This window comes from Rhinoraja longicauda, chromosome 7 (assembly GCF_053455715.1).
Source record: "Rhinoraja longicauda isolate Sanriku21f chromosome 7, sRhiLon1.1, whole genome shotgun sequence".
Classification (NCBI taxonomy): Eukaryota; Metazoa; Chordata; class Chondrichthyes; order Rajiformes; family Arhynchobatidae; genus Rhinoraja; species Rhinoraja longicauda.
This window is the reverse complement of record NC_135959.1, coordinates 49372821-49395264: the sequence shown is the minus strand read 5'-3', so window position 1 is coordinate 49395264 and position 22444 is coordinate 49372821. Positions and strand designations below refer to the sequence as shown.

Below are 22444 nucleotides of genomic sequence, written 5' to 3'. Positions count from 1 at the left end.
TCCTTGTTGGAATGAATCTCACAGATTAAACAGTATTCATGGTAGTTAAGAGTAAGACTACATGGCAGCACCTGTGGGGAGGGATTGTGAAACAGGTGCTTGATCTAAGAGTCTGGGGAAGAAGCTGTTCTCAAGTCTGCATGTCCAAGATTTAAAGTTCCTGTATATTCTCCCAGAAGCTAGAAGAGAGAAAAGGCAATGGGAAGGGTGGCAGGCATCCTTGATGACACTTCTACCCTTCCCAATGACGATGGAAAGAAGTAATGAGATTGCAATGGACTGGGCTGCGTTTACTACTCTCTGCAGGTCAGGCAGGGGCGGCACAGTGACGCAATGGAGACAGTGACGCAGTGGTCGATTTTCTGCTTTACAACACCAGTTACCCGGATTCGATCCTGACCACGGGTGCTATCTGTACAGAGTTTGTGCGTTCTCTCTGTGACCATGTGGGTTTCCTCCGGGTGCTCCAGTTTCCTCAAACATTCCAAAAGCATGCAGGTTTGTAGGTTAATTGGCTTCTGTAAATTGGCCCTGGTGTGCAGGATGTGAAACTGGGACAAGAGAGAACTAAGGTACAGGTGATCATTGGTTGGCAGGGACTGGGTGGGCCGAAGGGCCTGTCCACTTGCTGTATCTCCAAATTAATCTAAGTCAAGAGCAGTGCAGTTTCCAATCCAGGCAAAGATGCATCCTGTCAGAATACTTTCTATGGCATATCCATAGATGTTTGCGAAAATTCTTACAGACATGCTGAATTCTCTCACATGCCTGAAAAAATAAATGCACTGATGCGTTTTCCTGATTCTCTCGTCGGTGTGAAGGGAAAGGTCAAGTTGTTAATGTTATGGATGCCTAGGAGCTTGTAGCTGTTGAGCATTTCCACAACAGCTCTGTTGATGAGTACAGTGTTCATAACACACCCCACTTCGTTAGGTCAACAACCAACTCTTTATTGTTTCAAAGCTTAATATGATATTAAAATGAATTTTTTAAGTATGTCTGATGCATCACTAGGCCATACACCTGCTATTTGCCTCCTCTCTCCAGTACTGAGTGTCTGCTGTCCCAATAGTGTTCTGTGCGGCTACATTCACTTCACTGGGTTTTGGCAGCCCATTATAGAACCTGCTGCCGCAGTGAGTCACTGAATATAAAACGGTTCTATTGTAGAGAATTTTAACAATGTTTTCTGCTTGAAGTCTCGGTGCTAAATTTTGATTAGTTTTCAATGTTCCAAACAAAATTAATTTTCCTGCTAGTAAATTAATAATCCCAGTAGATTACTGATTGAATAGTATATTTAGATGCTATTCACCATCCCCAACCTCCCCCCACCCTCCACAACACCCCTGCTACTTTCCTCCCTCTGGCTTCACAATTTGCACCAGAGAAGATCCCCAGAGGGATCCTCAATCCTGTCTCACACCCGCTTTTATCTCTGGCCTTTGTTCCAACCATCTGCCTACCGAACACCCCCCCCCCCCCCGACCATGTCCATCTATTACCTGCCATGCTTTGTCCTGCCTCTCCCCTCTTCCAGCTTTATTCTCCCCCTCGATAATCAGTCTGAAGAAGTATCTCGACCCGAAACATCACCTATCCATGTTCTCCAGAGATGCTGCCTGACCTTCTGAGTTCCTCCAGCACTGTGTCCTTCTGTGTATTAACCAGCATTTCCTTGTTTCTATATGTTAGCACATTTGTTTATTTTTCTGCATAGTTATCCTTTCCCTCATGTTATGTTAAACCTGTATACAACCATTGAGTAATGGTTACCACTGTACTTCAGAAATAATGTAGAATTATGGAATGGTGCAAATAAGAAACACAAGGAAGTTAATAGAACTGAGCTAACACAAAAGACTAACCAGGCAAAGTCATATCTGCTGAAAATATGACTTAGTATCATTTGTGGATGATTGGTATGAGATGCATAGAGTTGAGAGTTCAATTAGTGGAAATCCAAAATTAAGGAACATAAACAAATGCTATTTACTAATAAATCCAATATAAAATTAAAGGTCAAACTTTTTTTAATGCACACTGCGAAACTCACCATTTTCTGAAGTGATTGATTTATTTTGGGTGAATTGAGATCAGTGTGTGAGAACGGAATAGAAATATACGTTGATATTGTTGGGGGTAAAGTGAGAGAAGGTTCATGTTGACCATAAATACAAGTGCCGAGAGTGCCAAGTGGCCCATGGTGATGCTATAAATTCCACATAGATTCTGGGTAAAAACTCTATGGGAGTATGAGACTCAGCCACCCACTTTTGTGAATTGCATTGGTTTAAAGACCATTTAACCACACAAAGCATTATTTAAGCCAAACCTCATCAAACATCTACAAAGGCTCATTTGTAGTATGGCTTATGAAAAATGATCAGTGATTGGAAAACTTAGCTATGTGTATTCTCGTTCTCTACGAGTATTGAGCTTGTTTGTAGCTTATTTACTTTTGACTTTTATTGAGATCAAATTACTTTACAAGATGTAAAGTCAAATCCACAACAATTTTAATCTAAAACAAAAGCTGAAATTGCTGGAAATACTTGGTAGGTCGGGCAGCATCTTTGGAGAAACGTTTTAGATTGATGAGCTTTTGGTCCATATGGTTCAGTATTGCCAACATTGCATTTCACAACTCAGCCATCTGAGGGAGCTCTCATTGCAAGGATGTACCAATAGTAATTAATGTGCTCTTTGAGGAACTCAAAGGATCATGATTGTGGCAATATTCTGTGATAGTTACGGGGTTTAAATTGATATGTTCAATTATGTCACATATAGAATGAGATCTTGCTATTTTATTAAGGAAATCAAAAATAGAAACGATAGACACAAAGTGCTGGAGTAACTCAGTGGGCAGCATCTCTGGTGAAAAAGGATGGGTTCTGGGCCTCCTCCATTTCCAGAGTGAGGCCATTGGGTTGCCAACTGTCCCATATTAGCTGGGACATCCCTTATTTTGGGCTAAATTGGTTTGTCCCGTAAGGGATCGCACTTGTCCCGTATTAGGCCCGGGGGGCACTGTAGGCACTGACACTGTAGGTCCCGACAGTTTAGGTCCCGACACTCTAGGTTTCCGACATTTTAGCTCCGGACAGTCTAGGTCTGGAGGCCCGGGCGCCGCCTAACGGAGGTTGAGTAGCAACCTGCCTCCGGCCCGGGCGGCCGCCATTGGTGGAGCGGGAGCATGTGGCCGCTGGCTGGGTGAAGTCACGTGGGGCGTGGGGCGGTGATGTCACCTTGTCCTGTATTTGGGAGTGAGATAGTTGGCATCCCTAGAGGCCACATACAAATTGGAGGAACAGCACCTCATATTTCGCTCGGGTAGCTTACAACCCAGCAGTATGCACATTGAATTCCCTAATTATAATAGCTTCTACCTATATTCCCCTCCCTTCTCCTCCCCCTCCCCCTTCCTGCACCATAGTCGTCTTAGCAGTTCCACATTTCTCTGCATTGTTTCCCTCTTGAGATCACACCTTCCCTAGCCAACTATGGGCCTACCAGGCATCGCCCTGCCTGAGGTCATTTGTGGCCGGCCTTGATTGGTCTTGGTCTTTTTTCGCCACCAGCTCTTCATCCCCCCTCCCCCCTCCCCCCCCCCCCCCTACTTTCAGTCTGAAGAAGGCTCCCTACCCAAAATGTTACCCATCCTTTTTCTCCAGAGATGCAGCCTGACACGCTGAGTTACTCCAGTACTTTGCATCTTTGGTGTAAACCAACATCTGCAATTCCTTGTTTCTTCAAAAATGTAAAGCGCATCCTCCTTAGTTCTGGATGTATCAGCTAAATAAGGCTGCCTTGATTCTTTGGGGTGAACCTAATAACTTGATGCTTTCCTCTGGTATCTGCCTCAAGCATTATGATGCCCAATCCTCTGTCACAGAAGCAGCTGTCCTGACACTCCTAAGGAGATCAGCAAATCCAGTCCTGTTCTACAAAGCTAACATTGACAGCAGGTTCTTTGAGTGCTGACAGGATTGTGGAAGATGGTCAAGTAAATTTGGGTGTTCATGGATTACTCCTAAAATTATACATGGTTATTCCCGATGTAAATAAATTGCTCACCTCTGCAGCTCCCCAGGCAGCATGGTGGCACAGCTGGTAGAGCTGCCGCCTAACAGCACCAGAGACCGGGGTTCGATCCTGACATCAGGTACTGTCTGTGTGGAGTTTGCATGTTCTCCCTGTGACTTGTGGGTATCCTCCGGGTGTTACGGTTACCTCCACCATCCCAAGGACATGCGTGGTTGTAGATTAATTGGCATCTGTAAATTGCCCCTAATGGGAAAGTGGGATGACATAGAACTGGTGTGAACGGGTGATCGATGTTTGGTATGGACTTAGAGATTTAGACACATGTTTATGTGTGTGTGGTAACATTGGCCTTCTAAACTTTGATGTGCTGCTGATAAACAGTTGTGCTGCTGATAAACTCAAATCTCATCTTTGAGTGCCATCAAGGGTGTCTAAAATAAGTACATTAGACTTTGCCCACAGTCAAAGGAAAGTCTTGTGAGATTTATATTCTTCATTGGTGAAAGGCTTTGAGAATGCAAATAGCAAAAATATTATATTTTCTAAGTCTGGGACATAGACTTAGCTTATTACTGGTACAATGGAAGTGCATTAGACTTTCCATTTTCACACAAATGACCCTAATTATCACCAGGTCCTATTCCATAGCCAGAATAGAATGGAACTCATCCAACTATGCACCAGGATGTTGAACAAAACAAAAAATGTCCACACCAACTTGATGTGCATCTTTTCGTCTTCCAAAAGAGACATATTTTGATGGGTTTTCTCTTTTTACACTTTTTTGGGGGGGTGAGGGGATCAAGTATGGGAGGGATTTAATAGTCCATTTTAAAGATAAAATGGTTCCATTTGAATCTCCTCAGGATATTAAACCCAATGCTATAGATTGGGCTTCAGGCATAGTTTTGGAAGGGTCTCTGGCTCTCTGATTGCTTACTGTATGTGGAGTTCCTAAACTGTCTAAAAGTGGCAATTTAGAACTTGTCTCATTAGGACTTGTGTGTCCTGTGAGTGCTTAAAGTCCCAGTAATGTCATTTTATGATATAAAAGACATTGGAGTTTCATAGACATACTCGTGACATAGATGGAGAGAAAAGTCAGAAGATAGGTTGGACAAAATGTCAGGGGGATTAGTTTTAACAAAACTCTTGCCTAGATTTAGAATTCAGCCATATCATTTGCACTCCCTAATCTGGGATCTCTTGGACCAGTGTTTAGATATCCACATGCACTAAAACCTACTGCCAAAATACAGAAAATAAAGAATAAGTCTCATTGAAAGTTATCCTTTATTTGGTGTTTATACAGTAATCTATTTAATCCCCATTTCATAGCACACATTAAAAATTTACAAGTGTTCTAATTGAGATGTTTTAAATGATAAAAGAATTCTCTGAGCAGCAAAATAAATTAATTCCTCTGATGGGGAATCGAGAACCTGGACAGTAAATGTAAAAGTACACTTTTTAGGAATCAGATTAAGAATTTTTCAACCAAAAGATGGTGGAAGTCTGCATGACTTCTTTTGAAGTCTGTGGATGCTGTGTCAATCAAAATTGCACTGATTGAGGTTCACAAATATTTATTAGTGTTTTAAGATTATATAGAAAAAGTCAGATAAATAGCAGTGTGGCAAAGGCAAATCACTAACAGAATGATTGGACAGGCTTGAGCAGCTGAATGGACAGTGTCAAGAGTGTTTTAATGTCATGTGTCCCAAAATGAAACAATGGAATTCTTCATTATATATATACATAAACAAATAAACAATAATAGTGCAAGACAAAAACAACGTCCCCAAGTCTATGTGGTTCAGAGCTTATTTGGAGGTTGTAGTGGGCCTACCAGGGCACTTCCTGCCTGCCTGCCTCAATGGTCCTGGGCTTTTCTCGCCTCCAGCTCTTCACACCAACCGCTTTGTAAAGATCTGATTTAACTGTGATGTGACTGTGACAAAGGAGTGTTAATGAATATAATTTAAGCAAACTTCCAGAATGCATTTGATAAAATCCCCATAAGTGACTACCAGTAATTAGTTTTAGTTTAAGAGATACAGCGAGGAAACAGGCCCTTTGGCCCACCGAGTCCATTACTCTACCACTGCACCACCTTGGATTTGTGGCAACTTATTGGGCTGTCTAAGAAATTGAACAGACATTGGGAAAGCTGGAGTGGGGTTATTGGAAATCCTTTAAATTGGCAAGATATGGTGAGTGGAACCTGTGTTGGGCCACACAGTTATTCACCAGAGTTATAAATTGCAGATATTGCAATAAAGAGCTAGGTATCCAAGTCCGTTGATGCAAAATTAGCATTCAGTATTATCTTCAGTATTGACGAAGACAAAGTGATAACATTGGAGTCATAGAACCATACAGCATGGAAACAAGCCCTTCAGCCCACCTCATTCGTATTGATGCCCCATCCAAGCCAGTGCCATTTGCCCGTGCCTGCCCTATTTCCCTCTAAATGTTTTCCTATCCATGTATAATTAGATTCATTAAAAATATCATGCAGAAGTACATAAAATAGTAAATCATGCTTGAGGAGTATTGGACTTGAGTACAAGGAGGTAGAAATAATGCCACAGTTGGTACTTTCCCTTGCAAATGCAAGAGATGTAACACACATCTATACATCCTCCCTCAACTCCATCCAGAGACCCGAGCAGTCCTTCCAGGTGAGGCAGAGCTTCACGTGAACCTCCTTTAACCTCATCCACTGCATCCAGTGTTCCCAATATAGCCTTCTACGCATCAGCGAGACCAAGTGTAGACTTGGCGACCATTTTGCTGAACATTGATGCCTGGTCCGCCAAGGCCTCCTGGATCTCCTGGATACTTCTGATGTTAACTTCTAATTTAACTCCTCAAGAGTCATTTGGAAACATTCTCACCTGCAGAGGATGGTAAAAATATGGAAATCCCTACATCAAATAGCTATTGGTGCTAGGTAATTTGTTGTTTGTGAACCTGAGCTTAATGGATTTTGTTAACTAGAGAATGGAGTGGATCTGGGCAAATCTGGGCACATGAAATAGTCACCAATCAGCCCTGGCCTGATTAAATGTTGGCACAGGCTTGGATGGTTAAATAGCCTACTGTTCCTAATGACTTATTCCTATTCTGGCATTCCATTCCGGCTGTGTTTGTAATCCTGCACAATTCTGCTTGAGTGCAAATCACTGCTGCAGAGAAGATAAAAAGGCTATTTGAATGGAAATTGGGTAAGGATGTAATTGTGCTTTTGTGCTGTTTTATGCATTTAAATTAAGTTTTTCCCTAGAAGCCAAGTTATATGACACTACCCTTTTTTCACAGTTCCTAATGTGTACAGTTTTATGTACAATAAAATAAAGCTACACAGTCTGTCCTTGTACTTGTGTCATGTACAATTTGTTGAAACTATTGCAAACAAGCCTTTGCTGAAATATCCTCTCATTACAAAATCATATTCTCAATGGTAGGATATTGTAATGTGCACCAGTTTAATTATTTTTTACTTCTTAAATATTTAGATAACTAATTTAATTGAACTAAATGTTTTGTTTATTATATGTTATCTATGAGTATTTTGTTTACAGGCCTGTTATGTTGCTGCAAGTTATAATTTCATTGTTACGTTTTCGGTACATGTGAAAATTAGATAGTCTTGATTCCTAATTTTTTATAAATATAAATAATATAAATATTAGGACAAGTACACCAGTAAGATTTTTTGTTGTTGATTAAAGCTTGTTGCAATCCATCTTATATTCTCCTTGAGGATAGATACAAACTGCTGGAGCAACTCAGTGGGTCAGGTAGCATCTCTGGAGAAAATAAATAGGGAAAGTTTCACTCTGCTTCAGTCTGCTTTTTTAAAATGGATTTTGGGGAGAAGGTAAAAGCGGGCCGTGCGGGGCTGGGGAATGATAAGGTTGGAGGCTGCGGAGTGCAAACAATTTGGCGATATTTTGAGCAATAATGGCCTGTTGCTCATCTGTGAGGTCAAGGTCCAGGGTAGGTATGAGGACGTGTCCAAGAGCTGGCGCCTGGCCTCAGCCCGGGAGAGATCAGAGGTAGGAGTCTGAAGAAGGGTTCCGACCCGAAACGTCACCGATTCCTTTTCTCCAGAGATGCTGCCTGACCCGCTGAATTACTCCAGCATTTTGTGTCTCTCTTCAGTATAAACCAGCATCTGCAGTTCCTTCCTACACATTATATTCTTCTTGTTTCAGCAATGGGTTGAGAAGGCTGAAAATCAGTTATTGTTGTCAGATACCCTTGACCTATCTGAACTGTTCCATCCGGATACCTTTCTGAATGCTTTGCGTCAAGAAACAGCAAGGTAAGCCTTTTTGTTTGAAAACCCAGCAACATTTATCTTCCTCATGGAATAAGATATGGAGCAATAGAGGAAAAAACAATAAAGGCTTCTCCAGGAGAATTTCTAAGAAATATTAAACAGAATGTTCCAAATATTTCTTAACTGTTTATTTATATTTCAGGGTTATGGGTTTCTCAATAGACAGCTTGAAGTTCGTGGCAACGTGGAAGGGAAAAATACAGGAGGCAAAACTTCAAGTCAGGGTAAGAATTCGAGAAGAAAAAGTTACCTTTCATTTGGTGTTAGCAGTTATGATTAAAGTTCAGAAGGAAGATATTTGCACATTTCATGATCGTGACAATCATCTTATATTGAATTGATTCACAACGTTATTTTCAATTGAGGTTAAAAAAAAAAATTGTGGCCAGTCTCCTTCATTTGGGGAATTTAAGCATACTGAATCTTACTAATTGGAAATATATAGGATAATGGATATAGCATAACACAAGCAATTAAAACTCTGATTTTGTTGATTTATTGTACATGTTTAGTGATATTTCTTTCACTGAATTTTAATAAACACAATTTGTTTTATTGAGATAATAATCCAAATAATCCAAATCTCACATTGAGAGAAAAACTAAGCATCATTCACATATTAATAAAACTGCCAAAGTTAGCATTAAGGAGATTACTTAGTTCAACCTCTGCTTTTGTAGGAAGTTTATTTTAAAGTGTTTTCATTGAACTTAATGCTTTTAATGAAAGCAGAACTTAATTAGAGCTTTTCAAAGTCCATCAACTACCTAGCAAAACTGAGGTACAAAACTCATAAGCTTAAATGGAAACCAGCCATTTATCCAAAACGTGAGAGACCGGATTCAGTGAAAGGGTTCATTGAGGTGCTCCACGTCGTTTGGAGATAAACGAGATTCAAAAATTACAAATACTGGTGACAGAGACTATGCAGAGAATGCCATTTTGTTTCTCAAAGTGTTTTCACACCTGCATTGCATTACTTTAACATTCCTTCATTGTTCTTTTCTCTGTTGTATTAAGATTACCTTGCATTGCCTGAGAGCAGTTTTATGAATGCATTTAATGGGAAAATTGGTTTCATTGCAGCATAGTCACTCTTTTCATTCTAGTCGTTGTATAGGACTCCTAAAACAATTGCATCTTGATTATCAGAAATGGTTTTCGATCTATCCTTTCTTTCCACCTGAGATATAAAAATTAAGATAATCATTTTGAATTTAATGTGAGTTGGGAAATGTAGATTAATCTTGGTCAATGAGCATAAAGTTGTCTCAAGGAATCTGGATGTAAAACTATTTCAGCAGTTAGCTATAGTGATGGATGGATTTGAAAAGAATTGTCAAAATGCTGTTTCTTAATTTAGATTTGAAATGCAGCGTGAAAATAGGCATTTAGGTCCACTAAGTGCGCTAACCAACAAAAATCCGTACACTAGTTCTATCTCATCCCAGTTTTGCATTCTACACACCATAGGCAATTTACAGAAGCCAATTAATTTCTAAACCAGCACGTCTTTGGAATGCACCCGGAGAAAACCCACGCGGTCACAGGGCAAACGTACAATCTCCATACTGACAGCACCCATAGTCAGGATCAAATCCGAGTCTCTGACACTATAAGGCAGCAACTCTACCGCTAGGCCATTGTGTCACGCTCTAAAGCTACAGCATGGAAACATGCCCATTGGGTCCATACAGACCATGATCACCAGTTTAGGTGACTGAAGAAGGGTCTCTACCCGAAACGCCACCCATTCCTTCTCTCCAGAGATGCTGCCTATCCCGCTGAGTTACTCCAGCTTTTTGTGTCTATCTTCGGTTTAAACCAGCATCCACTGTTCCTTCCAACACATGATCACCAATTTACACTGGTTCTATGTAATCCCACTTTTGCCACCACTCCCTACACACTAGGGCATTTTACAGAGACCGATTAACCTAAATCCTGCAGGTCTTTGTGATGTGGGAGGAAACCACATGCGGTCACAGGGAGAATATGAAAACTCCACACAGACAGTACCTGAGGTCAAGATCGGACCCAGGTCTCTTGTGCTATAAGGCAGCAGCTACACCAACTGACCCACTGTGCCATTATTAATGAAAATATATTTGTTGTATTTTCATTATGGTTTGTAATCGTGATAATTTAGCAAGTTATAAGGACTGGAGATTGTCCCAAAATGACATAATTGGTGTAATGGGTGCACTGAGGGATGGGAGCGGGGTATTAAGTAATGCAAAGGCCAATTCTATTGCACAAGGTTCCTTGTACCTGGTTGTAGCATTTTCATGGACCACCCTTTCCTGCCAAAGATTTGAAGGCCACAGAAAGGTCGAGTGTTTTCTGAGGTAATTACACTGTATTACTTCAAATTAGTTATACATAATTAGGAAGGTTTTGCAGCTGTAATTAGATGTTTTGCTAAAAAATCAATTAAGCCTCATTCAGCCAAACTTACCATTTTCAATTGTTTTTAGTGAATTTGAAAAATAAGTTCATTCTCTTTCTGTGTTGATTGCATCTGCATAGACCGTAACAAAGCACTGTGTGCAGCACTTTATTACTGCGACACAGAACGGTTTTCCGCATTTAGCTGCATTAACGTGGATGTCACAAGTTGCATTGCTTTACACAGTTAGGATGGTAAAGCTGACAGTCCTATTGTCATTACAACCTCCAAAGACGTACAGGTACTGTTTGTAGGTAAATTGGCTTGGTAAATGTAAAAATTGTCTCTAACGTAGTGTTAATATGTGGGGATCGCTGGTCGGCGTGGACCCAGTGGGCTGGGCCGAAGGGCCTGTTTCCATGCTATATCTCTAAAAATAAAAATAAATAAAATTCCAGAGACTTATTCTTTACGAGAGAAAATGGATTTTCTTTTTTTAATGTGCAGTTTTAATGTGTTGTGAAATGTAGATTAATCTTGCTGCCATTTTAGCCTTGTGTGTGTACCTGGTTAAAAATCATACAAATGCTTTCAGAATTCTCTGAGGGATTCCATGCAAAACATTGGTCAAATACCCATTGTTCTGTAATTCCTGTTATTTTAATGTCTGGCACATCAGATTATAAAATATTGCTCTTAATCATAACGTGCAATTCCATCACTACTTTAAGCTTAATTGTATCTGCAGGTAGATGTTGTAATTCATGCCAAGAATCTTATCCTCCCATCTTTGAGTGTGAGGGGAAGTTTTCATGGTTTGCCCCCATGGAGAAGTTATTTATCTGACTCCGATTTTTCACTCTCACACGTAAGATTGCGAGCTTCAGCTTCCTGTTATTTATCAGCAAAAGCGCTTCAATTTCTCAGTGTCTCTTTTATCCCTGTTAAACCAGAGTTCATTTAGATTTGGCACGCTATGTTTCTGTTACACAATCTAATATGCAGTTTGTCCCTGTGGCAGATTGGAGGTCTGTATCTAGAGGGATGCAGCTTTGATGGGAATCGGCTTTCAGAAAATCAGCACGACTCTCCCAGTGTGTCAGCTGTGCCCCCTTGTTATATGGCCTGGATCGCTCAGGTACTAAATTATTTAGCACTTAAATCTTTAAGCTGCTTTATCCATCTTAATTGAAAACAGTGAACTCAATTGCGGTATCTCACCCAGAAATATCAACGTTATTCCCTTTATCATGTATCTGTACACTATGGATGACTCGATTGTAATCACGTATAGTCTTTCCACTGACTGTATAGCACCCAACCAAAACTTTTCACTATACCTTGGTACATGTAACAATAAACTAAACTAACTATATCTTTTCTTTTCAGATTATAAATAAGTTGCTGTACATTTCCAACATTTTCAGTTTTCTTTTGGGATCACAGGTCACCTTTGGATAATTCATCTGTTAACCAGCATTTTAAATATACCGGGGAATATGTTAATATATTTTATCTGAAAAGAAACGTACAATTATTGAATGCCTTTTGCTACAATTGCACATCCCAGAGTGCCTACAGTCAATCAATGAAAATGCAACTGAAGTTTCCATTAATGTCTAAAGTGAATCAGCAGCAACCTTAGTTTGGTTTAGTTTAGAGAAACAGCGGGGAAACAGGCCCTTCGGCCAATCGAGTCCGCGCCAACCAGCAGCCCCCGTATACGAGCACTATCTTAGAGACAGCACCCGTATTCAGGATTGAACCCGGGTCTCCGGCGCTTTAAGGGTAAGAGGATAACGAGGGAAAGAGTGGGGCCCATCAGGGACCATTGTGGAAAGCTGTGTGTGGAGCCAGAGGATGTAGGAGATGTTTTAAATGAATTTTTTGCATCTGTTTTTACGAGGGAGGAGGGCGATGCGGACTTAGAAATGGAGCAGGAGGGTTGTGATGTTCTTGAGCATATTGCTATTGACAGGGAGGCGGTGCTGGAGGCTCTGGCAGGCGTAAAAGTGGATAAGTCTCCGGGCCCTGACGAGATGTATCCCAGGATGCTGAGAGAGGCAAGGGAGGAGATTGCGGGGGCTCTGGCACAAATTTTCAGAGCTTCTCTTGCAACAGGGGATGTACCGGAGGACTGGAGGATAGCTAATGTGGTGCCATTATTTAAAAAGGGCAGTAGGGATAAACCTGGGAACTACAGGCCGGTGAGTCTGACATCGGTGGTGGGGAAGCTGCTAGAAAAGATTCTGAGGGACAGAATCAGGCTTCACTTGGAGGATCGAGGGTTAATTAAGGATAGTCAACATGGCTTTGTTAATGGAAGGTCGTGTCTGACTAACTTGATTGAATTTTTTGAAGGGGTGACCAAGGAGGTAGATGAGGATAGTGCAGTGGATGTGGTATACATGGATTTCAGTAAGGCTTTTGACAAGGTCCCACACAGGAGACTAGTCAAGAAGGTAAGAGCCCATGGGATCCAGGGCACCTTGGCAAAATGGATAAAAAACTGGCTTAGTGACAGAAGGCAGAGGGTGATGGTAGAAGGTTGCTTCTGTGACTGGAGGCCGGTGTCCAGTGGGGTGCCGCAGGGATCGGTGTTGGGTCCCTTACTGTTTGTAATCTACATTAATGATCTGGATGTCAACGTACAGGGCATGATCAGCAAGTTTGCAGATGACACAAAGTTAGGGGGGGTGGTGAATAGCGAGGAAGGGATCTGCAAGCTGCAGGAAGATATAGATGAGATAGTCAGATGGGCGGAGCAGTGGCAGATGGAATTTAATCCTGAAAAGTGCGAGGTGATGCACTTTGGCAGGAATAACTTGGAGAGGGAGTACACCATGAATGGAAGGACCCTAGGGAAGACAGGGGTACAGAGGGACCTTGGAGTACAGGCACACAAGTCCTTGAAGTCAGCAGGACAGGTGGACAGGGTGGTCAAAAAGGCATATGGGTTACTGGCCTTCATTAGCCGGGGCATCGAATATAAAAGTAGGGGGGTAATGATGGAATTGTACAGAACGCTGGTGAGGCCACAGCTGGAGTATTGTGTACAGTTCTGGTCACCACATTATAGAAAGGATGTGATAGCTTTGGAGAGGGTGCAGAGGAGATTCACCAGGATGCTGCCAGGGATAAAGGGCCTTGGCTATGAGGAGAGACTGAGCAGACTGGGGTTGTTTTCCCTGGAGCAGAGAAGGCTGAGAGAGGACATGATCGAGGTGTACAAGATCATGATAAGGCAGATGGCGGGGAACTTCTTCCACTGGTGGAAGGTTCAACAACGAGGGGACATAGATACAGGGTAAGGGGAGGGAGGTTTCGGGGGGGATGTGAGAAAGAACTTTTTCACCCAGAGGGTGGTTGGAGTCTGGAACTCACTGCCTGGGGTGGTGGTGGAGGCGGGAACACTCACAACGTTTAAGAGGCATTTGGATGGGCACTTGAAATGCTACAACATTCAGGGCTACGGTCCAAATGCGGGAAAATGGGATTAAAATTAGACTGTGCTTGGTAACGGGCGGCATGGACACGATGGGCCGAAGGGCCTCTTTCTGTGCTGTAGGACTCTATGACTCTATTACCACTGCGCCACCGTGCTGTCGCCTATAAAACATGTGGGAAAACTGCATGTTAAATCCCTCTGAGCACAGATTGCAACCAACTAATAATTGTCATCTTCTGAATTTTGCAGATTATAACAGTTGCCATAGATAGGAAGGTAGTCAGTGTAAGCCCACAATTTGCAGAAGGCAGCTGATAAATGATAAACAATGGTACCAATTCACCTGGTAGAACAATTCACCTGATATCACCAGTAGGAAGAAAGTGGCAATGGACACTTGGAAAGTAATAATTCGCTCGGCCTTTTAGAGCTTCGACCCTACAACAGGAGCAGAATTAGGCTATTAGGCCTCTCGAGTCTATTCCGCCATTCAAACATGACTGATCTATTTATTTCTCTCAAGCCCATTCTCCTGCCTTCTCCCCATAACCTTCGACACCCTTCCTAATCAAGAATCTATCCATCTCCACTTTAAAAATACCCAATGTCTTGGCGTCCACAGCCATCTGTGGCAATGAATCCCACAGACTCACCACCCGCTGGCTAAAGAAGCTTGTAACTAGATGAAGGTGATCAAATTGATTTTGTGTATTTGGACTTAGAGGGCTTTCAATGGAAAGGGTTGCCATGACAAAGTGAAATATAGAGAAATGGAGACAAGCAATTTCCTGTGAATTTGAGACCTCCTTTGTGCCTAATGAACTGATCAGGTAAACTACCGAGGTATGAGCTGATCGAGTGATCTGTGATTGCTGCATGAAACTCAGAATATCCTTTTTTTAAATGTTGTGATCACTGAGAGGAGGTTCAGTGAATTATTTCACATTGCAATTGAAAAGTGAAGCTTTACGTGAGGTTTATTGGGGGTAATGAAGACCCTATAATGCCTGAATCCAATGCAATTTGTGTGCATAATATTACTGGTGTCCCCCGTCCTGTCCCCCAACTGAAGCAACAATTTCAGCTGACAATGGAGGAAATATGGCCCTGCAATCTGTGATTTCATTAGCTGAGTAACCAATACCAGGTAAACATCAGCTGCACTCAATGAATTGCATCTGGAAGTGCCCAGGGCCAGTTTCCTGATGGCCATTAATTGAACCAGAAACAATCACATAAAATGGCTTTTGAGCATGATTTACACATTACAATAATTGGAGACAGGTCCAATTTCAAGCACAAACATATAAAGTAACCTTTTCCCCAAAGCATGCCTACCATCGGACATTTGTCTTCTGTGGCATTCGTTTAACGTTCATTGTCTGGTGCTAGTCTGGCTACTTATACTCATCTCATTTGAGTACCTCAATCCTTACCACCCTTATGGCTCCTATAGCCTTTTTATTATACACATACCTCTCAAGTTTCATATTTATTACTTTGCGCTAACATTTTGCATGGAGCATCTTTCTTTCCTATCAATGTGGTTTTCAGCTTTCACCTTAACTCCTTTGCTGTCTTCTGACACTGTGCTAAGAATAATAAAGTATTGAATCCACCAATTAAGCCTTATTGCACAGTAAGTAAAGACCAATGTAAAGACCAATATGACTTCCCAAGTACCTTTGTAAGGCAGGCAAAAAGATTTAGAAACAGTGCTGAAAGCTTGTAACAGACACAAAATGTTGGAGTAACTCAGCGGGTCAGTCAGCATCTCTGGAGAAAATGGATAGGTGATGTTTCAAGTCGAGACCCTTCTGAAGGAGGAAGAGGCGGCACAATGGCACAGTGGTAGTGTTGTTGCCTTACAACTCCAGAGATCGGGGTTCAATCCTCACTACGGCTACTGTCTGTACAGAGTTTGTACATTCTCCCTGTGACTGCATGGGTTTTCTCCAGATGCTCTGGTTTCCTCCCACAATCCAAAGACATACAGATTTGTAGGTTAATCGGCTTGTGTAAATTGTAAATTATACCTAGCGTACAGGGTGATCACTGATTGGCGCGGACTCGATGGTCCGAAGGGCCTGTTTCCACACTGTATCTCTAAGGTTTAAAGTAAAATCACTTATCCATTTTCCCCAGAGAAGCCACCTGAACCGCTGAGTTACTCCAGCATTGTGTTTATCTTTGGTATTAACCAGCTTCTGCTGTTTCATGTTATTACAAACTGAAACTTTGTGCATCTGATTTTCCTTGGTACACTTGTTACCAATGATCCATCCAATGGGAAGAAATTCCAGGCTGGGAATTTATGCACTACAAAATGTGGCAGACTGTGAGAAAACTCTAAAAATATTTGGAAAATCTTTGAAAGAAAAGGAAGAAAATATGCTTTGTTGGTCTTTACCGAAATCATAGAACAGCACCACTCCTGGAAACCAATCAAGAGGAAAAAAAACTTTTCAACAAATTATAAATCTCTACACAAAATATGTGAGGTATTTAAGCAATGTATTTTAAAACTGCCTATTGTAAATAGAATTTTTGTTGCTGGGAAAACGGTCTGTAAATGAAAATAAGACCAAACCCTTTGTATCTTTTCCAAAGTACCAAACAAGAACAAACCTAAATCTAAACAAATTTCAAAGGCTTCCTCTCCCTTCTCAGCTGAATAACCTGTCATACCTACTTCCCATCAATATACAGTTGCTTTTCAGAAATGTTTATCTGCAAAGATGGGGAAGTTAGCTTTCCACCAAAGCCTTTTATACTGTGATAGTTAACAGAAAGTTGTCACACAAAGGGACAAGCTGTCCAAGACTGTTCATTGTTTGCTTGCCTTCGTAGTTCCTGTTTTGATCAAATTGTTAATCTGATTGATTTTTTTTCTGGCCCAGATACCCATAAATTGTCTGCCGAGGTTTCAGAAGACTGTTTAGCTTCTTTATTGTGTTGGTTGTTTTTGGCTTTGTTCAACTTGAAACTTGAATGTTTTTTCTTGCAGGATGCAATCGGACCATACTCGCCTGAAGAGTGCATTTCCCTACCTGTCTACACCAGTGCTGAACGAGATCAAGTTGTCATTAATGTTGATGTTCCCTGTGGAGTCAGCCAGGATCAGTGGATTCAGTGTGGAGCAGCTTTATTCTTGAAGAATCCGTAGTCTTTGTGTTTTTTAATGAATTCTGAAAATATGAAATTTCAAATTTGGGGAAAAAAGGAAAATGATTTCCTATTTATGTGTTAAAGATCTTATTGATTCAGTAGCTTACTGCCTATCACATTGAGACATTGTGGTACAACATCCTCTAAAATACGTAATGTCTCTATTTAACTAAAATATTTAACAATTAGAAATTATTAGGATCAGTTCAGTTAATTCCACTCAGTGATTGCTATTTGTTGGAAAGGAAATGTTTTTGAATGACTTTCACCATACATAACCTCAGGAATGTGTGATGTTACATTTGTGATTTCTAATTTGTTCGTGCTTTTACAGTTAACTTGGAGGTTTAATGTTACACAGATTTCTCTTGTATTTTCATGAACATGACCAAATTTAAGCACTCCACCGTTTTGTTTATAAATGGTATTTAGCTTTCGGATTAAAATAATAGATCAAATGGCCCTCCTTATATTGTTTTATTCATTAATGTTGAAGACTGAAAACAAAATTCATGTGGGAATTATTTTCATTACCTTTTTAATATTTGCTATCAAAATAGCTGTGGTATGTTTTTGATGTGATTACAAAATCATATCAACATTTAACATTTTAACATTGTATCATATTACCAGGTTGCAGGGGTTGGGAGCACTAGTTGAGGAAAGAGCAAGAAAGCAACCACTTCTTATTCCTTTCTGGGAGATAACGCAGTAAATTAATGTTGCTAGTATTATAGTGGGGTATCACAAGGAACTGTAGACGCTGGAATCTTGCATAGAACATAAAGTGCTGGAGTAACTCAGCGGGTCAGTCAGCATCTGTAGATGACATGGATAGGTGACGTTTAGGTTGGGGACTCCTCTTCAGACTCCAGCAGGAATCATAGAGGGGACGCAGTGAGACAGGGTCTTACAGAACTCCCATTAGAGAGAGGAAGAGAACTTCTTCAAAGTAAGCCTACTTACCTTGAGAAGATTCTGCAGTGGAGCAGTAACATGGGGACACAAGGAACTGCAGATGCTGTAATCTTGCAAAGCCTGGTCAAAGACTGGTTTGAAGAAGGGTCCCAACCTGAAACGTTGTCTGTCCTTGTCCTCCAGAGATGCTGCCTGACTCGCTGAGTTACTGAACCATTTTGACTTCTACATATTGCGTGGATTCTTGAAGAAATTATTAATGAAAAAATAATGAATTAAAAAAACAAAGATAAATATCCACTATTCTGGTTAAAGTGCACTGAATATGGAAATGTCCCATCATGCTCCTTGTTCAGTATTGAATAAAATATAATTATTTCCACTTATGAAGTGATAGGTGAGGGTCTAAAACTAGAGTATTATGTTTAAATTAGATCCAATTTGCTGTGACATTCGAGAAGCAGTTCTTCAGAGGAAGAATAGTGTAAAACAGAAGTCTCTTTTCCCAAAGCCCATGAAAGCTGCCTTCATTGAATTTCCAATAGATTTCCATGTGGGAAGGATTAGAATTCATGTCTAGTGCAAAAATCAAGAGTCAAAAGTGTTTTATTGTCATATGTCCAGAAATGGAACAATGAAATTCTTACTTGCAGCACACAACAAACATGTAAACATAGTCCTCTGCATACACTATAATAAACAACAACAAAAAGTTCAGTGTGTGTATATATATAATATATAGGTAGACGCAAAATTCTGGAGTAACTCAGCGAGTTCTTCAGATTGAAGAAGGGTCTCGACCTGAAACTTCACCCATTCCTTCTCTCCTGAGATGCTGCCTGACCCGCTGAGTTACTCCAGCATTTTGTGTCTACCTTCGATTTAAACCAGCATCTGTAGTTATTTTTCTATATATATAAAAATCAGAGCTTATTTAGAGGTTATGGTGTTTAATAGCCTGATGGTTGAAGGGAAGAAGCTGCTCCAGAACCTGGATGTTACAGTTTTCAAGCTCCAATACCTTCTTCCCGAGGAGTGAAATGAGTGTGGCCAGGGTGGTGTGGGTCTCTGATGATGCTGGCTGTCTTTTTGAGGTAGCGACTCCTATAGATGTGGGGAGGACAGTACCCGTGATGGATTGGGCAGTGTTCACCACTTTTTGCAATCTTGTTTGGTCCTGGGCATTCGAGTTGCTGAACCAGGCTGTGATGCAACCAGTCAACTCTCATTTTCTAAAAATGTAACACATGTGCCTGAGAAATTTTGTTTGCATTGAACTGGGGTTAATGAAAATGTACCTTATGGTAAGATTGCTCTAGCAGATCAAGTAAATTAATTATGTGAAAGAAACTCACTCCATTTTATGTGGGCTAAATTAAAAACTGTCTCCAGGGTCTGTTTTTAAAAATTAATTATGTTTTGTCAATTTATATCTATTATATAATAGTTAGTAATGTGCAGGTACTATTACTATTGATTTCACCAGTAGAAACATTCCAGCCACTATGTGGCTCCATCCAGGACATTGGCGAGACCAGACCTGAAGTGCACCATAAAGTTTTGATGTTCTTATTTAAGGAGGGTTATGTTTGTATTGAAGGCAATTCAGAGCATGTTCGCAGGGTTGATTCTTGGGACGGGGAGGTTGTTTTCTGAGAGCAGGTTGAGCACTTTGGGCCTATACACCTCGGGGTTTAGAAAATTACGATCTAATCTTATTGAAGCATAAACTGTGGGCCATCTGCAGTTTTATTTTTCTGAGGTGCTTGATAGAGCGGGTGCTGAGAGGAATCTTCCTGTCATGGGTGAATGTAGAAATATGGGCAGTAGAAGTCAACTATTTAAGAGGGTAAGAAGGAGGATTGTCTTCTCTCAGGGTGCTATAGATCCTTGGTATTCATAACTCCACACAACTATGGAGACTGAATGAGCAAAACAAATTTTGACCACCTGCCTAATATGCTGTTCGTCCTCCATGTGCCACCAAAACAACGCCGACCCGCCGAGGCATGGACTCTACAAGTCCCCTGAAGGTGTCCTGTGGTATCTGGCACCAAAACATTAGCAGCAGATCCTTCAAGTCCTGTAAGTTGCGAGATGGAGCCGCCGTGGATCGGACTTGTCGATCCAGCACATCCCACAGATGCTCAATCGGATTGAGGTCTGGAAAATTTGAAGGCCAGGGCAACACCATGAACACTTCATCATGTTCCTCAAAGCATTCCTGACAATGCGTGCAATGTGGCAGGGTGCATTATCCTGCTGAAAGAGGCCACTGCCATCAGGGAATACCATTGCCATGAAGGGGTGGACCTGGTCTAATATATCCCACCCCTTGACAGGTGCCATTGTAACAAGATAATCAATATTATTCACTTCACCTGTCAGTGGTCATAATGCTTTGGCTCATCGGTGTATATTCAAGGTTGAGATTCATAGAGTTTCAGTCTCCAGGGAGAGTCAAGATTTATAAGGAGCAGACAGGAAACGAGTTGAGGCCATGGTCTGATGAGCGATGATTATATTGATCTTATTAATGAGAATTGCAAAGTCTATTCTCATTCCTATTACTCGTTCTTAAACCCACAAGTCTTGTACCCCTGACGTTTCTCCCCAAATCTTAGAAAGCAAATCTGAAGTAAGTCTATACCACATGGGAACTTACTTGAAACTTATCAAATGCCATGCAATATTCCTAGAATTGCCATCTTTTGTCTCTGTCCTCTCCTTCCTCCTCTCCTCCTCGTGCTCATGTAACATAATCAAGCAGAAACTGATGCTCAGCAAAATTACGAATAATATAAAGCCTCCGCTAGTGAAAAGTAATTAGTTGTCATTTGTATCATCAATGGAAAAATGAAATCCTTACTAGTAACAGCATATGTCTGTAAACAATACTCATACATTATATACAACGAACAATAGATTAATAACCCCAATACTAGAGCAAAAATGCCAAGTCCTTAGTGCAACAAGACTGTCCATAATTCATAGTTTAGTGTTCAAGAGCCTGATGCTTTTCTTGAACCTGGAGGTCATGTTTTTCAGACTCCTATACCTTCTTCCCAATGGTAGCAGTGAGATGAGTGTCCAAGGTGGTGTGCCTGTTTGATGAGGCTGGCTGCCAATCTGAGGCAGCATCACCGATAGATCCCTTCGATGGTCGGGAGGTTGGAACCCGTGTTCACCACTTTTTGCAATCTCCTTCATTCCTGAGATTTTGATTGCTGAAGCAGGCCGTGATGCAATCAGTCAATCTGCTCTCTACTGTACACCTTGACAAGTTCAAGAGAGCATTTGTCAACATACCGAATCTCCTCAATCTTCTATGAAAGTAGAGGCATGGAAGTGCTTTCTTTTTGATTGCATCAATGTGCCGGGCCAAAGTCTGATCTTCAGAGATATTTATAACCAGTGGGACAAAGATGTCTAGGTGCTGTGTGCAGCATGATGAGTGAAACATACAAAACACATTGAATTTTATTGAATTTACTGTACATTGTTCTTTGTCCATGTAACTTTCAGCTATACATTTTCTAAACAGACTTTGTGCACTGTGACAGTTATTGTCATTACCAAGGCCAACTAGTGCAATCTATTTACCCTTTGAGTAATTTACTTTTAAAAAATGAAAATGTATTTTTTCAAAAACTGTTTATTTCCCAAATATCTAAGAATTATCTAGCAATAAAATCTAATCATTGAGCACTTGGCTGACCAATTTGCATAACAAATACTAACTGGAATACTAAGCAGTCAACTGATATAAACAGTATATAGATCAGATGTCAGACACATGCAAGACTTAATGAACAAAATAGGCTGTAAATGCTGTCAAAGTACTCAATGGGATGCAATATCTTTACCACACATTACAAAATCAGACATCCAGGATCGCATTTACTTGAAATTTAGAGTAAGTTTACAGTCAATGAAGGTAAAAACAGATGAAAGCTGACCTCACGCCCCCCAAGGGACACATAGTGCTTGGAGTAACTCAGCTAGGCAGGCAGCATCTCTGGAGAATATCGATAGATGACATTTCAAATTGGGACCCTTCTTCAGACTGATTCAGGGGCCTGCTATCATTTTCTGCAGATGTATTGTCTAGATAACTTTG

General features: G+C 40.9%; 1 protein-coding gene across 2 annotated transcripts in view; it reads left to right on the top strand.

Moving 5' to 3' along the window:
* dync2h1 (dynein cytoplasmic 2 heavy chain 1) overlaps positions 1–17863 on the top strand; it is a 310791-nt gene extending 292928 nt beyond the window's left edge. For both annotated transcript variants that reach the window (XM_078402527.1, XM_078402526.1), the window contains exons 87-90: positions 8274–8383; positions 8544–8625; positions 11812–11928; positions 17246–17863. In XM_078402527.1, coding sequence (XP_078258653.1) covers positions 8274–8383; positions 8544–8625; positions 11812–11928; positions 17246–17404 — 468 coding nt within the window. In that variant the 3' untranslated portion in view covers positions 17405–17863. The remainder of the gene's footprint in view (positions 1–8273; positions 8384–8543; positions 8626–11811; positions 11929–17245) is intronic.
* Positions 17864–22444: the final 4581 nt, after the last annotated feature.